The sequence below is a fragment of the Diplotaxodon limnothrissa genome, linkage group LG18, assembly GCF_057381915.1.
Source record: "Diplotaxodon limnothrissa isolate DT_005_m linkage group LG18, D_limnothrissa_male_GT1.1, whole genome shotgun sequence".
Taxonomy (NCBI): Eukaryota; Metazoa; Chordata; class Actinopteri; order Cichliformes; family Cichlidae; genus Diplotaxodon; species Diplotaxodon limnothrissa.
Window position 1 is genome coordinate 1,647,374 of NC_140613.1, and position 16,719 is coordinate 1,664,092.

The 16,719-nt window shown below is 44.7% G+C and overlaps 1 protein-coding gene across 1 annotated transcript; it reads right to left on the reverse strand.

Annotated features, from left to right (window-relative positions):
* Window positions 1-601: 601 nt before the first annotated feature.
* lamc2 (laminin, gamma 2) lies at window positions 602-13,601 on the reverse strand. Its single transcript, XM_085377380.1, has 21 exons — window positions 13,372-13,601; window positions 9,486-9,662; window positions 8,928-9,045; window positions 8,386-8,507; window positions 8,146-8,277; window positions 7,858-8,047; window positions 6,547-6,659; window positions 6,032-6,424; window positions 5,679-5,912; window positions 4,855-4,991; window positions 4,451-4,607; window positions 3,841-4,046; window positions 3,554-3,633; window positions 3,316-3,453; window positions 3,004-3,148; window positions 2,766-2,915; window positions 2,485-2,599; window positions 2,187-2,383; window positions 1,832-1,990; window positions 1,634-1,733; window positions 602-1,360 (listed from the first exon to the last, which is right to left on the reverse strand). The coding sequence occupies exons 1-21, from the start codon at window positions 13,445-13,447 to the stop codon at window positions 1,107-1,109; spliced, it is 3,393 nt and encodes a 1,130-aa protein (XP_085233506.1). The 5' UTR covers window positions 13,448-13,601; the 3' UTR covers window positions 602-1,106.
* Window positions 13,602-16,719: the final 3,118 nt, after the last annotated feature.

Genomic DNA, 16,719 nt, shown 5'->3' on the forward strand with positions numbered 1-16,719 from the left:
GTGTGTGTGTGTGTGTGTGTTTGTTTAAAGGATTCGTTGCTTTCAGTCACTTTTTTTGTATCATGTAGCTGAAAATTCGTATTTTTTTAATTAATCTGCCTTTTCTGTTGCACTCACTTCTTCTACATGTAATCTGTGATAGCATTTTAGGTGTGTGTGTGTGTGTGTGTGTGTGATTTATGAGCACAAATGTGTGTTTACAGATCAGGACAGAGGTTTAATTACAGTCATCAGTGTCACTCTCCAAAGAGGATGTAAGGAAACGTGAGTTTGACCGTTTTCAGCTGTTTGTTTGTTTCGCTGTGTTCGTGTCCACGTCACCGCTCTGCTTCTGAACTCATTTGAAGCTGTGGTTACATTCACACCTCGCTGCTGCCAAAATAAAATATTTCTTTGACTAAAGCACCTCAGCCTCTCTGACTCAGATGGGCTCATTTCATCCTGCTCGTCTTCAGCGTCCGGTCTGTTGCGTCGGATGTTTGACCCACACACAGAAATACCAGTTACATGAATCTAAGAAGTGATGAATAATGAAGTGAAACATGGTTTAAATGTCAGAACTTTTATCTTTTATTTTCATATAAATATTCTTGGTGGTCAGACTCGGTAGAACAAAAACACTGAATGCATGAAGGTTTAAAAACGATGGTGTATGTACAGTTATAAATACTCTAACATATATTCACAGAATGCAAACACACAGAATATATTTTTATAAAAACAGCAGATACTCCCCGCTGAGCGTAGAAGGAAACAGCAGTGCATTAATCTGCTCCAAAAGATCCTTTTACTAAAAACTGAATGATTTAGACAAAATCATTCAATAGAGAAAAATAATGTGTAAGGAGCACATGTCTTATGCCTACGTGATGAGTTTAAGGTGTCGTACAGTTTAGATTTAGGGACAAATGAATGAAAACATCGGAGGTGATTTGTCTTTAAATTTTAAAAAGCAAGATTCAAACTCAGAGGTTTAGAAACGAGTTAGCACGTTAGATACGGATTCTAAATAATTCAATATTTTTATGTATTACAGACAAAAAGAAGGTTGTCAGTAGTTGAAAAGTGCAAAAACACAAAGTGATGGCAGTAAGTCAGGTCACGCTTTAGGCCTCCTCGATGGGTGGGCTGTTGTAGCAGCCGTTGGGGATGGATGCCAGGATCTCCCTGAGGTTAGCGATGTCTGCCAGGATGGTGTCGATGTCGCGGTTGATCGAGTTGAGCTGGCGCATGTGCGCGGCCTCCTGCTCCTCCATGTTTCTGAGTCGGGGGCTCAGATTGCCCTCCACAGCTTTCTTAGCACCAGCCAACGAGTCCTCCAGCTGCTTCACCTTCTTTAAATCCACAGCACTGGACTGGTCTGAGAAAAGAGAGTAGACGCGGTGAGGAAGCAGCTCGTGCTGCCTCAGAAGGGCACTCAGGCCTTTCTGGAGATTGTGAAGCTGACCCCGTTAAAAAGCAACGTCTCCAGGAAAAGAAATCTCCAACAGTTGATTCTGTTTCCCACAAACGCTACGTCCAGATGAACAGAATCAACTTTTGGAGATAAAAAGCAACGCGTTGCAACTTCATAAATAAAACAGGACTTCAGGTTAAACTCCCAAAGTGTGAGTCAGATAAAAAGTGTACGTACTGGTTTTAGCCAGCAGACCCTGGACCTCTCGCAGAGTTTTCTGCACTTCCTCGCTGACCAGCCTGGCGTTGTTGTAAGCTCCACCCGCTCCCAAAGACGCCTGCAGGGGAAACATTTACATCTTTAACCCCGTGTCCATCGTTTTATACGAGTGCGTCTGTGCGTCTGTGACAGGTTACTTCAGTGTGGTCAGTTTACCTCCTGGGCGTCAGCATGCAGGTTTTCAGCTTTCTCCAGCTCGGAGGCCAGATCTCCAACAACGCCTCCCGCCGTTGTTTTCAGGTTAGTCGCCTCTCTGTTCAGTTTGGTAGCTTCTTCCAGTATATTGTCATGAGCCGGCAAAGATGCAAATTCTCCCTGAAGGGTAAAGACAAAAGTCTCCGTTCAACTTAAAAAATAACCAATCAAACACATTTGTTTAAAGAAATTTCACAGAGTCAATTCTACAGCTGCTTTCTTCAACAAACGTAAACTTGTCCCTGACGTCTCGCCTGTTTTATCATTTCCAACATAAAGAATGCGTCATAAAGTAACGCCACAGTATTCATGCTACCTCCAGACCAGTGACCACGTCCCCGAGCTTGTTGATGTTTTCCAGGGCGTTATCATAACTGTCCTGAACATCTCCCAGGATGGACAGCGTTGCATTATTATTGCCAGCAGCCTGCTGGATGGTGGTCTTGATGTCAGGCAGACGCTTGATGGCAGCGTCTGCCTTTGTTTTGCTGCCTGCGATCTGCTGGTCGAAGCCTGAGAAGAAAGAAGAGTGGCATCAGCCTGCTGCTAGAGTTATGGTGGTGAGTGCCGCCCCATCGCTCGGTGAGTGCCGCCCCATCGCTCGGTGAGCCTACCTTTCAGGGTTTTCAGGGCATCTTCTAGCTCATCACTTTTGCTGTTGATGAGTTTGATGGCTCCTTCGGTGTCAGCTTTGGCAACATTGACTCTGTCCACGAGGCCGTTGTACTCCTGCAGCGAGGGATTGAGAACAGAGGTGTTGATTGTTAAAACGTCCAACGTTACAGCAGAAATAAACATGTTTACTGATACTCAAACGATTTTGGTCATTTAGCCATTTCCTCCTTTAACTGGACATCTCCTGCTCACCAGAGGTGAATCTGTGACACTTTCGTACCTGCTGGGCAGCTTTGCCGTTGGCCAGCAGGTCCTCAGCGACAGCCTTGTCTCTCAGTATGTCTTGCTGCAGCGCATCAATGCCTGCGAGGTTCTCATCCATCGCCTCTGTCACTCCATCCACCCTGGAACGCATCGCATCAGTCGCCCCCTGTGCATCATGGGAGAACAAAGGAGGTTAGAGACACTGAACAAGTAGATGATAATAAAAAGAAGAATCTGTCCTCTCCAGCCATTACCTGCAGAGATGGGGGGAGGTTTTGCTCCATGTTGGCGATGTCTTTCAACATGCCGTCCGCCATTTTGCTCTCCTCTATGGCATCGCTGCTTAGACGTTTGGCTTGGTTCTCAAAACTCTTCACCTGAGCTGAAGTCTGTTCATACCTGGACACACACAGGTGGCTCCAGTTTAGTCTTTAGGCACCGGGTTTAGATTCTGCTGTCATTAACAAATCTGAAGCGTTTACATGCAAAGTGCACGTAAATCAACAAAGTGGTTGATTCAGAGTCTAAAAGAGTCTTTGTCTCTGAAGCTCAGAGGAGATACTTACATGGTTTTCAGGTCTCCAATCAGCTCTTTCACTTTGTTCTCTCTGTTCATGAGGTTTCTGACCAGAGTCAGACTCTGCTGCGAGTCACTCAGAGCCTTGTTAGCGTTTCTTTCCACAGCGTCTGCGAACGTCTGATGACTGGAAGGCAAAGGCGTCGGCGTTAGAGACGGTGGGTAACATGGACCGGTCTGCGTGGTAGCCAAAAAACGTCTTACTGATTTGTGAAATCAGCACTTACTTGTTAGCCAGGTTGGTAGCCGTCGTCACCAGCGAAGACAGGTCGTTTGAACCCAGCGGAGAGTCGCTCTGAGGTACATCCTGAAAAATAAACAGAGGTTAGACAAGAAAACATCGTTGCCAATTTGTCAGCTTCTGTTTTCCCAAAATTTCTTGTCTTCTCTAAACCTTTGCCTGTTGCCTCTAAATACACGCACACCCAAATACAACACAACCCCTCTAAAATAAAATAATGATTCTGTCAAACACGACGTGTTCATCTCTGCGTCTGTCAGCGTGGAGCCTTACAGTGAACTCGAGGTCAGATTTGGCCTTCTCCAGCTGGACTTTCATCTCCTCGATCAGCTTCTGGACCTCCCCCACCTTCGTCTTGTACGTCTGTTGCTGCAGTTTGATGTCAGCGGCTGCGTCCTTGATGTTTAGGAGATCCTCCTCCTCGTCCAGCTGCTGCTTGCTGATGAACGACAGGCGGTCCTGCAGCCTTTTCTCCACTTCTGTTACAGACAAACAATAAGAAATCGACTTTATTTTAACCAATGAAACCTTCTCCAGTACATCTGCTATGGAAACCTGAGCGAAACCATTCGGCTGCAGGTCTACTAAGTTCTTCTAAAAACTGCAAGTTCACTTAACCAAGTTATTGAGTAAAAATTTCTTATTAAAGCTTCTACAATGTGGATTTTTATTTTTACCAACTGTAACTGTAACAAACAGCAGCTGACTGATCACTTATAAACATAGGAATTAGTACATTTTCCCATTATACTCACATATTTTACTTTTAACATACAAGAAGTCACAACATGTTCAGCAGTCACAGGTTTAGTTTAGTGTTTGGCAAATTGGTACTGGGTCCTAAAAGCCTTCCGGTGATGGCACAGATAACATGCTGTCTTACTTGTGAGTTGCTTGGCGTCTTCCATCATGTCGTCCACCTGCTCCATAGCATCTGTCAGAGCGGCCTCTATCTCCTTGTTATTAGCTGGTTTCAATCCTCCGTCCGTGTCAGAGAACAAAGACTCCAGGTCCCTCAGTTTGGCAGCATAAGCAGCCATCTGAGCCAAAAGGAATACGTTTAGATGCCACAGTGTCTTAATAAGCAGATGAAACTTCAGAGTTTCTATAGGGTGATATTGTGATAATATTGTTTTATTATGATGATCATAAACTGCAAATGTAATATCTCAAAGCCTCAGGTGGTATGATATGGAAAATATAGCATCCACACAGCAGGGGGCGCTCTGTAAAATAAACGTAACACTTTCTGTGTATGACAGCAGGCGCCTGTTACAGGTACCCCACCTTTGCTTTGATGGGGGTGAAACAGGCGGGGCAGCTGGATCGTTGGCACCTCAGACCCTCGAAGCCCGGTCTGCACCGACACTGCCCGGAAGCATCGCATTGATCAAACTCCGAGCGCTGGACGTCACAGTTACACGCTGACGGGAAAACAGGAAAAGATGTTACTGCTGGATCACATCTGGGAAAACCGTCACAGCACAAAAAGTGTAATTAAAAGGTGCACCAGCAGGGGGCAGCATTCCACCTGTGGGGGTGTTGAGAAGTTTCCAGATGTGGGCCAATGTTTTGTGCTTTAAAGGTCTTTGAAACTTTAATATAAACTAGCTTTGCTCAAATTAATGATCATGTTGTTTTTTAAACTTGGTTCAAATTTAAATTCAATTTTCACTTCACTGTTTTCTGTAACTGATGCTTATTCTGCATATTCATTAAGTAAATGATCAATACAGCACCAAAGAAAAACAAGATTGAGCTTAGCGTTGATCAGCTGATACACTTTAACACATCGAGGTAACCGCAGCCATGTTTAAGCTGTTTTAGCTGCACACAGTTGCTGGGCAGCTGCATGCTGCTTTGCAACCCAACACCACCATCAAAAACCACAATTCTGATGATTTTCTTTGCTGTGAGCTTAAAAGATTATTAAACAGCTTCTCTCTGAGCAGCTCATGAAACTGAAACATGTCAGTTCTGTTTGTAAAAAACTGTTTTACTGCTTTCTGACATCTAAGATTCAATTTTACAGTAAAGAACACAAAGATTTCCCTGCAGATGAAACCCAGAGGTCTACATCAGAAACTCCTCTGACTGTGCGTCGTTCTTACGTTTGCAGGCGTCGGTGGGCTGCCTGTGGTAGAAACCTCTCACACAGTCCTCACAGTGCCGTCCCTTCGTGTTGTTCACGCACTTCAGGCATTCGCCGCTGTTGCGGTCGCAGCTTCCCAGCACTCTGACGTCGATGTGACCATTACAGTGGCAGGGTATGCAGGGACGCTGCACGCCTCCGGTACCCAGGGGGTCGCCATAATAACCTTCCTGACAAACGTCACAGCGAGGACCTGAGGACAGAGACACACAGTCAGGTTAGAATATTCTAGAATTATTCAAATTCAACTAAAGACGTTTAAGAGCTGAAACAAAACATCAACTAAACATCATGTTGTTGATGTCGTCTCACCAGAGGTTCCTGATGGGCACCTCTCACAGCGAGGCTCCAGAGAACCAGGACCCAGTGAGCAGGACACGCCATCCGCGCAGGGACACCTCACGCAGGTCTCCGGCCGCCTCGGGTCTCTGTAGAAGCCCTGGGAACAGCTCTGATCCGCGGGCGTCTCATCGGCAGAGTAACAGTCTCCAGTTTGCAGGTCACAGCTGCCTCCTCTGCAGCTGCAGGGCTCACAGGGGCTGAAGGCTCCATCTGCGGGGTCTCTGCGTTTGAAACCGGGCGCACACCGCTGACAGAACTCGCCCTCATGACCCGGCGGGCAGCTGCAGGTGTGCACCCAGCGGGCCGGGACGCCGTCTCCACGCTGCGCAGTCACCAGCTGCACGCTATCGAGGTAGCCACGTCCTGAAAAAAGAAACAACAGCTCATGAAACTGTGTGCGAGAGCCGCTCATCCTTCACTCTTTGTTGTTCTTTTCTTGGATTTTATCTCTTTCTTCTCTGTGGAAGAGAAGGAAAAGGGCTCACCGGTGTCTCCAAACGTGGCTCGGATCTTGATGGCTGTGAGGTTCTGCAGGAGCGTCTGGAACTGCAGGGCGGAGAGCTGAGGCCTCCACTTGCTGCCGGGCCGCTCGTCCAGTCTGTTCAGAAAAAGACAGAAGTTCAAACAATGTTTCAGGAAGACGACGTCTTCTCCCTGCACTGTCCTTCAACATGGAACCTCATGAACCTCCGAGAAAACAGGAATCATTTTGATGTGTTTCTTCTTATTGCTTTGCTAATATTTGGACTGCAAGTGACTTCTTGACTAAATCAATCCAGATGTGTAGCCAGATGTGCAAACAAGAAAGAATTTGGTATCACGATGACATTAAATCTCATTAAATGTATCAGAGTCTGAGAGAAATTCTGATTCGGCTCATTGCATTCAGCTCCGAAGGTCCATCATAGTTTCACCCACGTGTGCATGAGAAGAGAGGCATGAAGAACATCTGCAGGTCAGACTCCACGTTTATTGGAGCAGTGTTGTTCCACCCTCTTTCTCCACATCGCTCATGCAGTAAATCCCTCGTAAACACAGCCAGGTACTAACGGAGTGCCTGAGATTCTTGCTGCGTCTCTACTTGTTGTGATTAACAGCCTCGCCTCAGGAATGTTCACGCCTCAGAGAAGCCTGGCTGTCTGAACCTTTGATAGCTGGGCTGGAAACGTTTTAACATTCCTGTTGGACAAATGATGTCACACAGAGATGCCAGTCACAGTGTAAGTGGGAGCTATTCTGCCTCATCAAAACACGACACCTGATATTTCAGGCCAGTGTTCTCAAACTGCAGAGCTGCTGCAGGCGGCTGGAACAATGCATTAAAGTTCAATGACTTTCACTAACATTCATTTATAGCAGAAACTGAGGAGAAAGCAGCAGTGACAGTCCCACTAATGCCCACCAGGGGCTCCAGCAGTGAGTCCCCACAGACTCCCATCCATCCATTCGCTTCCGCTTATCCTTTTCAGGGTCGCTGGGGGTGCTGGAGCCTATCCCAGCTGTCATAGGGCGAGAGGCGGGGTACACCCTGGACAGGTCGCAGGGCTCCCACAGACTCCCGTGGGAGTTAAGACTTAAGTTTTAAAGTTTGCATTATTGTGGGCGTGGCCTCTTTGACTGACAGGTGGATGGTGACACAGGTGGCTGTAGCTGCTAGCTGGACCTCTGAGCCTTTTTACTCCAATTATCTGACCAATAATAACACCCGACCAATCAAATCTGTTCTCCACGTCATGTTTAGCGCTTCAGACAAAACCATCAAACTTTCAGCGACTTCACACCGTGGATTTTCTGACCTGAAGCTGTAGGTGATCTTCTGACCACAGGGGACCACAGATCGCAGGTCACCCAGAGAGGCAGCGACTCTTAAGCCGCCACCTTCCAGGATCACGTCGTTGACGGACGGGTATCGGACGCCGCGGTCCAAACGCAGCGAGAAGGAGAGGTTCTGGCCGTAACTCAGCAGCTGGTTCCCGAGGTAAGAGTCTGTGAGAAAGGAGAACATCAGTCATGACAGGAATGAAAAGAAAGACAAAGAAGTGTGGGTGGGGCTATGCTGTTAGAAGAGGTGGGGCTTGACTCACCTGGGGCATACAGGTAAACCGGCAGGCTGTTTTTGGAGATCACCTCCACGTCCTGGTGTTTCGGTGACCAGCGGAAGTGAGTATCGGCTGGAGTCTCACCTTGCATCGTCCCCACCTTCCAGTCCTCCACACCTGAAGCACACCAGAGTCTGTCACCTCACTTATTGTGCACTTTTACTTTGAAATGTAGGAAATGTTAGGGTTCTTTTATTATGAAGGTAACGAAGGAGAAAGGTTTACCGGTGGTGAAGGTGGAGGTGATTTTGTGGACCGAGTAACCGGATCGTGCTGAACATCGGCTGCTGTGGCCGTAACAGAAACACGGCAGAGTCAGACTCTCAGATTCCTGCCTGGGCTGACGGCTGAAAACGCAAGAAACAACAGGAAGTGAGCCATGTACTATCAAAATAAGACAGGAGAATATTTCTGTGAACTAAAAACTGAAAAATAATGCAAAGAAGGCTGTGGAAGAAGTGGGCTGTTTAAAACTGCTCAGATGTGTTTGTATTCATCTGAAGCACATAAAGTACTTAAAGCTACTTAAAAACCTGTAATGGAAAGATGGAAGGCAAGCACTGAAATCAATAGAAAAGAGCTGTGGGCTGAAGTTAAGGACTGAAAACTGTAAAGTGACTGAAGACAGAATTCAATGTAAACATTTTTTAACTGCAGTTACAAAACCATTCATCAAATAAAAGACACCAAATGTAAGCAATGACATGCATTAAAGTGCACTGAAGGTGTTGAGAATTGAAGCATATGAGGTAACATTTGTCTCTCACCTTTGGGGGCAGCCGTCAGCTCCGATTGGTCCGCTGGGGCAGCGGTCACATTTGTCTCCTGTGACGCCTTCTTTACAGCTGCAGCGCCCCGTGCTGTCACATGACTTGCTGACAGAACCTGAGGAAAAACAAGCCCGGGCAGAACAACTCAAGTAAACGATGACATCAGTTCGTCGTCAGCCCCAAGTGGCCATTAAAGGAACTGCAGCTTCATTTTTCCACAGCAATGAGTTAACACATTGAAGCAAAAACGTTCAGCCTCTCATGTTTGGAAACTGTGTTTTATGAGACCGGGAAAGTAAATGTGTCGTCTCTAAAGACGTGCCAGGAACACAGAAAGGTTCAGACAGTTTTGATGAGGCATGTTTGAGGTGTAGTTTTCGTTTCCAATAAAAACATAATGAACTTACAGGATATGTGGAGGATTGTATCGATCTGATCTGGTGCCAGCGTTGGTACTGATACTATGGATATTTGAATTGATCCTCCCACCTCTGCTCTCTGGTTTGTACGTCTAACATTTTCCACACATAAGGGTTTTGTGAGACTTGCACTCACCTGTAGGGTTGCAGCGGCAGGGCGAGCAGCTCTGTCCCGCCCCCTGCAGGTAGAAGCCATCCTTGCAGCGCTCGCAGTTGCGGCCTTCGGTGTTTCCCTGACAGTCGACGCAGTGCAAACCCAACGCGTCGTGCAGGCAGTACTGAGATCTCCCATTGCACTCACAACGCATTATCGCTGCATGAGAAAGTAAGAGGTCAAAGGTCAAGTTTATTTTGATTTCTTTTAAATGATTTTTTGTACAATAACTGTTTGTAGATGCACTTCCATGTATTTTTGTGGCTTCACAGGTGTTGGACTGGTGCTTTTCCAGTCTGACCACAGGAAGTGCTTGCATTATTGTAAGGACTGTGGGAGGAAGCTGGCTGTTTACATTTCAGTTGTGCACTTTCTTCTGTTCTCCACTTTCCCTCCAGCTTGCATGTGAATTACTTGTTTTGTTCGTATTGTGATGGTGAAAGAAAAGAAGGCACATCCACAAGCTTCCTGAGCTTTAATCTAACAAACAGCAGCATTAGAGATGTTTACAGAGTGTGAAGCGTTTCATATGGTTTGTGGTTTGTTCTGAAATCCCAGCAAGAGCCTGCACACAAATCATCACAATCTGACCAGCCCCGCCCAAAAAGCCAGCACCTCAGCCCCTTCTGTGTGCAGCGAGCTCACCGGGATCACGGCTCAGAAAAGCAGCCCTGAAAAGACTTGCACCCGCTCCTTTAAAGCTTTGATTGAAACTGAGGGAGAGTTTCAACAGGCTGCTGCTTGTTCCTGCTGTTGGCAGAGAGGGCCGATCTCCCCCGCAGTGAATGCAGCAACAGCAGTTTGTGGTAAACCAGAGCAATGATGAAAAAAGTGAATCACAAGGCAGCCTGCAGCCTGCAGGGGCAGCCTGGTACAGAGAAACATTTCATGATTTTATTATTGCACCCTTTGCAGTGACCATCCTGGCAATGCAGCAGAAAGGGGACGACCACCAAACTGTTCTCATCCAGGAGGATATGATGTCACTGCAGCCACAGGATATGATGTCACTGCAGCTAATAAGCTGCCGCAGATCTTTTTCTGTGTGTTTTGGGTCTGTTTGGTGTTTGTGTGTTAAGCTGTGCCACTGAAGCATTATTGCATCAATATTTGCACAACACACGTGCGAACGTTCGCCCCTGACCGACATCAGGGCGATCGGGAGTCTGACCGACAGCTGGGATCAAGTTACAGAAACCAGGTTTACCAAGTGACCATGAAGGCCAGAGATTTCCCTCAAACTTCAACTCGGACTCGCAGACTATCTCCCGTGTGTCAGCGTCAATAAGCCACGCTTCTCTCTGTTGTTCTGCCAGGAGAATCCGAGCTGATGCAACTGTGGCACCAGCTGTTTACTCAGGTGAGGTGACCTCAGTCACAAACATCTCGAGCCGCTGGACTTAATCAGCATGAAGTTTGGAGGCAGAGGAAATGTTTCATGTCCCTGTGTTACTGTCCTGAGCTCAACGTGAACCTCACACAGTTGATGAGGAAAAACTCATTTTAAACAGGGTTTTGGGTTTTTTTGAAAGTGTGTTGAGAAAATATCCCCCAGCGATCGGTGGCAGAGGGCTGCCCCCTCCCAGGTTCTGTTGGACGTCTCCTCTTGTTCCTTCCCAGCGTCACCAAGTGCTGCTCATAGGGTGTGTCTGACTTTGGGGGTTTTCTTGAACACGTCCTGTCCTGGCAGGAACATTTTAACCTCACTGTGATGTTTTTTCTCCCCGTATGAATCTGAATACCTCGACAGTGACTGTAATCAATTTCTTCTTTGATGTAAGCGCTCAGAGGGAGGCTGAGGTGTGTTTGTCTGACTGTCAGATTCAGCAGACGTGAACTGCTCGTTCTCTACAGTTCACAGTGCATCACACTGACTCACTCTCTTATAACACTTATTGTTCACCTGATTGCCTCCGGCAGCGGTGAGCTTAGGTGTTGTGTCTCTCATTGGACAGTTTCCAACTTGTGCGCCTCTAAATATTCAGCCTAAAGAAACATTTTCTCTCCAAAGGGAACGTGTTCACTGTTTCATAACTCTGCTTTCTTTTCCCCGGAGGAATGAAAAACAACAAAGACACACCTAGAGACGGTTCTTCTTACATCACAGTGTCAACTCCGAATCTGGTTTCATCTTTAATCTGAGGTTAATGCTTTAACAAATAAAAGACTAAAGCACCGTCTGTGCTGTGAGCACTGACTCATGTCATGATTCAGCTGATAAAACACTGCACATGTCAAACGTCTGCACTTGGTGATGCTTTTTTAAGCTTTGAACCAGTTTGTAGAAAAGTGCACTGCCTCCCACCTTTAAGTTGTTTTTTGGGGAATAATTTAACTGCGTTTTTGCTCCTGCGGGTGATGACGTGGTTTTCATCACCTTCATGATTTGACAGTCACTCGCAGTCTGTCCTGTATTGAGCACTGACTCAGCAGCAGTAAAGGCCAAACAGCCCAATATAATAAAAATAATCACTGCTTATCAATAAATCAGAAAATAAAGAGCTGCATGTATCTTGATGAACAATGCAGTTTTTACATTTCTCTCATTTTGGGTAAATAAAACGCCACAAAACGCAGTATTTTTACAGCAAAGCCGGTAAAACTGAGATATTTCCATGTTTCCTTAACCCGGCTAGCTTGATATCCAAACCAAAGCAAATAGTGAGTTTAAATACTTTGTTATGACACTGATGCATCTTTGCATCCATGTAGCTCTTCACTCGCTGCTGAATCTATCTATCTATCTATCTATCTATCTATCTATCTATCTATCTATCTATCTATCTATCGTCTCAGCGTATGAGGCTGGATTCTTTTCTTCAGCACATCAGTAAAAGTTCAGCAGATAATAATTTCTCTCCCTGAGGGGCAGGCGGTTCTCCTCTGACAGCTCAGGTTCTCGTGAGCCTCACCCATGGGTGTCTCCCTTTTTCCACCAGCTAGTCTTTGTTATCTTTTAAGACAAATTTGAAAAATGAAATGATCCTAACGAAAAGTTATAGAAAGCCTTCCTGTTCTGACTCGTCTGTGTGAACGGGTTTGTTAAGCTGCATGTTGTTGTTCTTTTACTTTCTTTAAACGTTTTATTTTGTCCTGAAGTCACAGCTTTATAGTCACAGCTTTATAGTCACAGCTTTATAGTCACAGCTTTATAGTCACAGCTTTATAGTCACAGCTTTCTCGTAATTTAAGGATCAGCCTTCGTGTCTATTTAAACTTCTTTAGTGAGATTTCTTAATTCAGCTGTTTGTGTCTTATTGTTAATCAAATCTGAGGAGCAGTTTACTTAAAATGATTCAGGAATCGTACTTCTGGGCTCTGCTGTGTTTCCTCTGACTCATCGCTGAAGCTTTATCTGATCTGCAGCTGTCCCAGCAGCTTCGTGTCTGCACCGGCAGACTTTCAGACACGAGTGACATGAATATGAATAACTCACAGTCTTATCTCATATTATCTTCACACACTTCATTAATATCACAGCTGCCTCCCCTCTGTGATTTTCTTTGATTCCTTTGTTTGTGCGCTGAACACATTTTTCAATAATTAACAAAATCACCAGACTGAGCCTTTAAAACAAACATATTAAATCCACAGCAATAAATACTGTACTACCTCTGAAATCAGTATTTAATGATTATTGTTATTATAAAATGAGGATCAATACGTCGTTTTTTAACGTCCCATCTTACCGACCTATGTTTGTCGTCTTGATTTCATGACGTTGTTGTTGCCTCTCCTAAACATTACCACAGCTATTAGCAGGCTGAGCTCAGGTATGTTGGTTAGAGTTTAAAGAAGAGAGTTAAAGGATCTTAATGTCTTTCAGCGTCTTGCTGATAGCAGTAACAGAAGAAGCCGAGCCACTTACAGTAGTATCTGTAGGTCGCCCGGACGGCGCAGACAGCAAACAGAAGCCCGCAGAGTGAAATCCATCCGTTCCTCATGTTGTGTGAATCCTGAAATCAGATCCGAAAGCTGCAGCTGATGGAAAAACTCCTGCACAGCTCCTCAGAGTGACGCTTTTTAACTCCTCTCCTGCTGCAGGTCCGTACACGCTGCACGTACAGGCCACACTTATTCACGTGTGATTCACAAAACACACACCGTCAGTCAGAGGATATGACGGCTCCAGTGTGTGTGTGTGTGTGTGTGTGTGTGTGTGTGTGTGTTGTAACAGTGTGAGCCGTTGTCCTGGAGCTTCACATTTGCATTTGTACAACACAAAGACGTCTCACAGGACGGAGAATTAAAAATCAGATTTCTGTGAATGAAGTGAATCTGCGCTCTGTTCCAGATGTGGAAAACATGACAGATGTTTCCTGAACGTGAACTCTGCATGCAGCTGCTGAGAGTTCAGATTAAACCAGCAACAGTGCAGAGGCTGACCATTCACAGCAGCAGTCATGTCAGAGGGTTTTACAATCTAATGTGTGGACCTTAGAGAAAACACAAAGCCCTGTGACTGACCTGTCCAGGTGTGCCCCACCTCGGCCTACTGCGGCTGGGATGGACCCTGACTGGCAGAAGCAGAAGAAAATAGACAGGTGGCATCCCCCACGGCTCAGTTTTAGGCCCGGTTTATGTTTTTGATTTCACCAGTCAGCAATATTCCTGTTATCATTACATTTAACACTGCATTATTACATCGATCCTATAATTATTATTATTAACTTTTAAATAACCAGGGAGTGAAACGCAGACACCAGCTTTAACCAGTGTTTCTTATTTTGGTTGATTCCTCTCTGGACTTTCTTTTATTTATTTCAAGGATCATTTATTGAATTTTGACCTTTAGTTTCTGAACTTAAAATAAATCGTTCCATTGTGCTTGGATTAATGCGCGTTTTACGGTATGTAGCAGAGGTGGCTGATATCCAGAAATCCTACCAGTGGCTGGACAAAGCTGGACTGAAAGACAGCACAGAGGCACTAATCATGGCAGCACAAGAACAAGCTCTGAGTACAAGATCCATAGAGGCTGGGGTCTATCACACCAGGCAAGACCCCAGGTGCAGGCTGTGTAAAGATGCCCCAGAGACAATCCAGCACATAACAGCAGGGTGCAAGATGCTAGCAGGCAAGGCATACATGGAACGCCATAACCAAGTGGCCGGCATAGTGTACAGGAACATCTGTGCCGAGTATAACCTGGAAGTCCCGAGGTCAAAATGGGAGATGCCCCCAAGGGTGGTGGAGAATGACCGAGCTAAGATCCTGTGGGACTTCCAGATACAGACGGACAAAATGGTGGTGGCTAACCAACCGGACATAGTGGTGGTAGACAAACAGAAGAAGACGGCCGTAGTGATCGATGTAGCGGTTCCGAATGACAGCAATATCAGGAAGAAGGAACACGAGAAGCTGGAGAAATACCAAGGGCTCAGAGAAGAGCTCGAGAGGATGTGGAGGGTGAAGGTAACGGTGGTCCCCGTGGTAATCGGAGCACTAGGTGCAGTCGAGTGGATCCAGCAGATCCAGTTTGTAACATCTCTTTATTACTATAATCATTGTGATCAGTTAGTTAAAAGACTAGTTGGGATTATATAAGGAATTTGAATATTTTTAATACAACTTAACAAAGTTTATGTTAAAGCTTAGCATAACTTAAATGTGATAATTCATGTTAAACCATGTGGGAAGCTTACATAAAGCACATACAAATATGTATAAAATTAATTCTATATAATATATGAAAGATATCACATTAAAGAAAATCTGAGTACTAATATTAAATATTTACTGTTTAAAGTATGTTTGAAACAGTAAATATGAGGTCATCTATCAAAGTTGTGGAATAGTTCTGATGAGGAATCGAGATTTTTCCAAGAGGAAAAATATTTTTTGTTCTTTCCTTTTAATTAAACTGTTTACTGTAGTTATTATCGCCGTGGTGCGTTCAGGGAGATATAAAAGGTTCAGGATGTGCTCGGGGTTAGAGTTTTATTCAAAAACCAAAGACAGCCACAGACGTTTATTTGCAGTCGCCACAGATGAAAGCACATTTCACCTCCTGCTGAGTTTGGAGCAAACACAGTGTTTGTGTTTTGTGTTGTGGAGCCCTGACTCTCGCCTGCAGGCACGTTTTCTCCTCCTCCTGCTGCTCAGGTAGTTTCCATGTGTAAGATGTGTCCTGAGGCTGCAGGTGAGCCAGCAGACACACCCTGAGCCTCAGACACACACTTACTCACACACACACATTATGATCCATCACACACACCCTGCCTGCTTACACACAGAGTCGCACCCAGTTTGACTGTGTTGCCGTACCAACACACCTTAACACACACACACATTTAGTTTATTGAGTCATAATAAATCTTCAGTGCAGATTTTATCGCCAAGTTTGTGAAGAAATTGCAAAACTTTCTGGTTTGATTTCAGTGCTGGTTAAAAAATCTAAACAAGAAGCTGAACTCAGTTAAAGAATCTCCTGGTTTAAAGCAAATACTCTAAATATTATTATTATAAACTGTGAAGTCTCTTCTGTTGGAACAAATTAATCATCAGATGTGATCACGCAGTTTGTTGCTTTGCTGTTAATGTTTGAACAGCTACAATTTCTGTAGTTAAATGCAGAAAGTTTCAATGTCCTGAACCAAATGACTCAGTTTTGTCTTTACGATGTGAAAATACTATTTTAGTTTCCTCTTTTTCTGCCTCAGATGCCCTAAATTAAATCAAGTTCCCACTGAAAATCCATTTGTTTCCTCAAAAAAAGAACATAAAACACTCTAAGAGATGCAGGTAGGGCTGTTAGATCATTTTCTACTATTGTTTTCAGGTGATCTATAAATCTTATTGAGCTCGGTCCTTCAGGTGCTTCAGGTTAAATATCTGGTGCCTTCAGGAGAGGAGCTCAGGTTAACACAGACTGATGGATGACAGAAGTTTTATTTAAAGTCTGTCATGTACAAGAAACATCATCTTTAAAACACTCCAGATCAGCTGGTTTCACGGGAGTTAATGCCTGAATACAAAAAAATATCAATTTGGTATATTTTATCTATTCTGTTCTATTTTTTATTCTATTCTGTTCTTTTATACTTTTCTAATACTTATACTAAATATAAACTAAAGGTTTATAATGGCCTGGCTTTAAAACTTTCACTGTTTTGATCATTTATACTTAACAGGCATTTATAACTATGGAGCTCAAATCTGTTTTGCTGGTGTAAAGATGACTGACCAAAGTGTTCATGAAAAGAGGAACATGGAG

Bases quoted from the DNA above. Each gene is read 5' to 3' on its own strand.
- lamc2 (XM_085377380.1), bottom strand. From the start codon at position 13,447: ATGAGGAACGGATGGATTTCACTCTGCGGGCTTCTGTTTGCTGTCTGC. The intron at 8,278-8,385 runs GTAAACCTTTCT...GGTGTGCTTCAG, and splicing joins CACCTCCACCTTCACCACCG to GTGTGGAGGACTGGAAGGTG. The intron at 3,634-3,840 runs GTAAGGCTCCAC...TTTATTTTTCAG, and splicing joins AATCTGACCTCGAGTTCACT to GATGTACCTCAGAGCGACTC.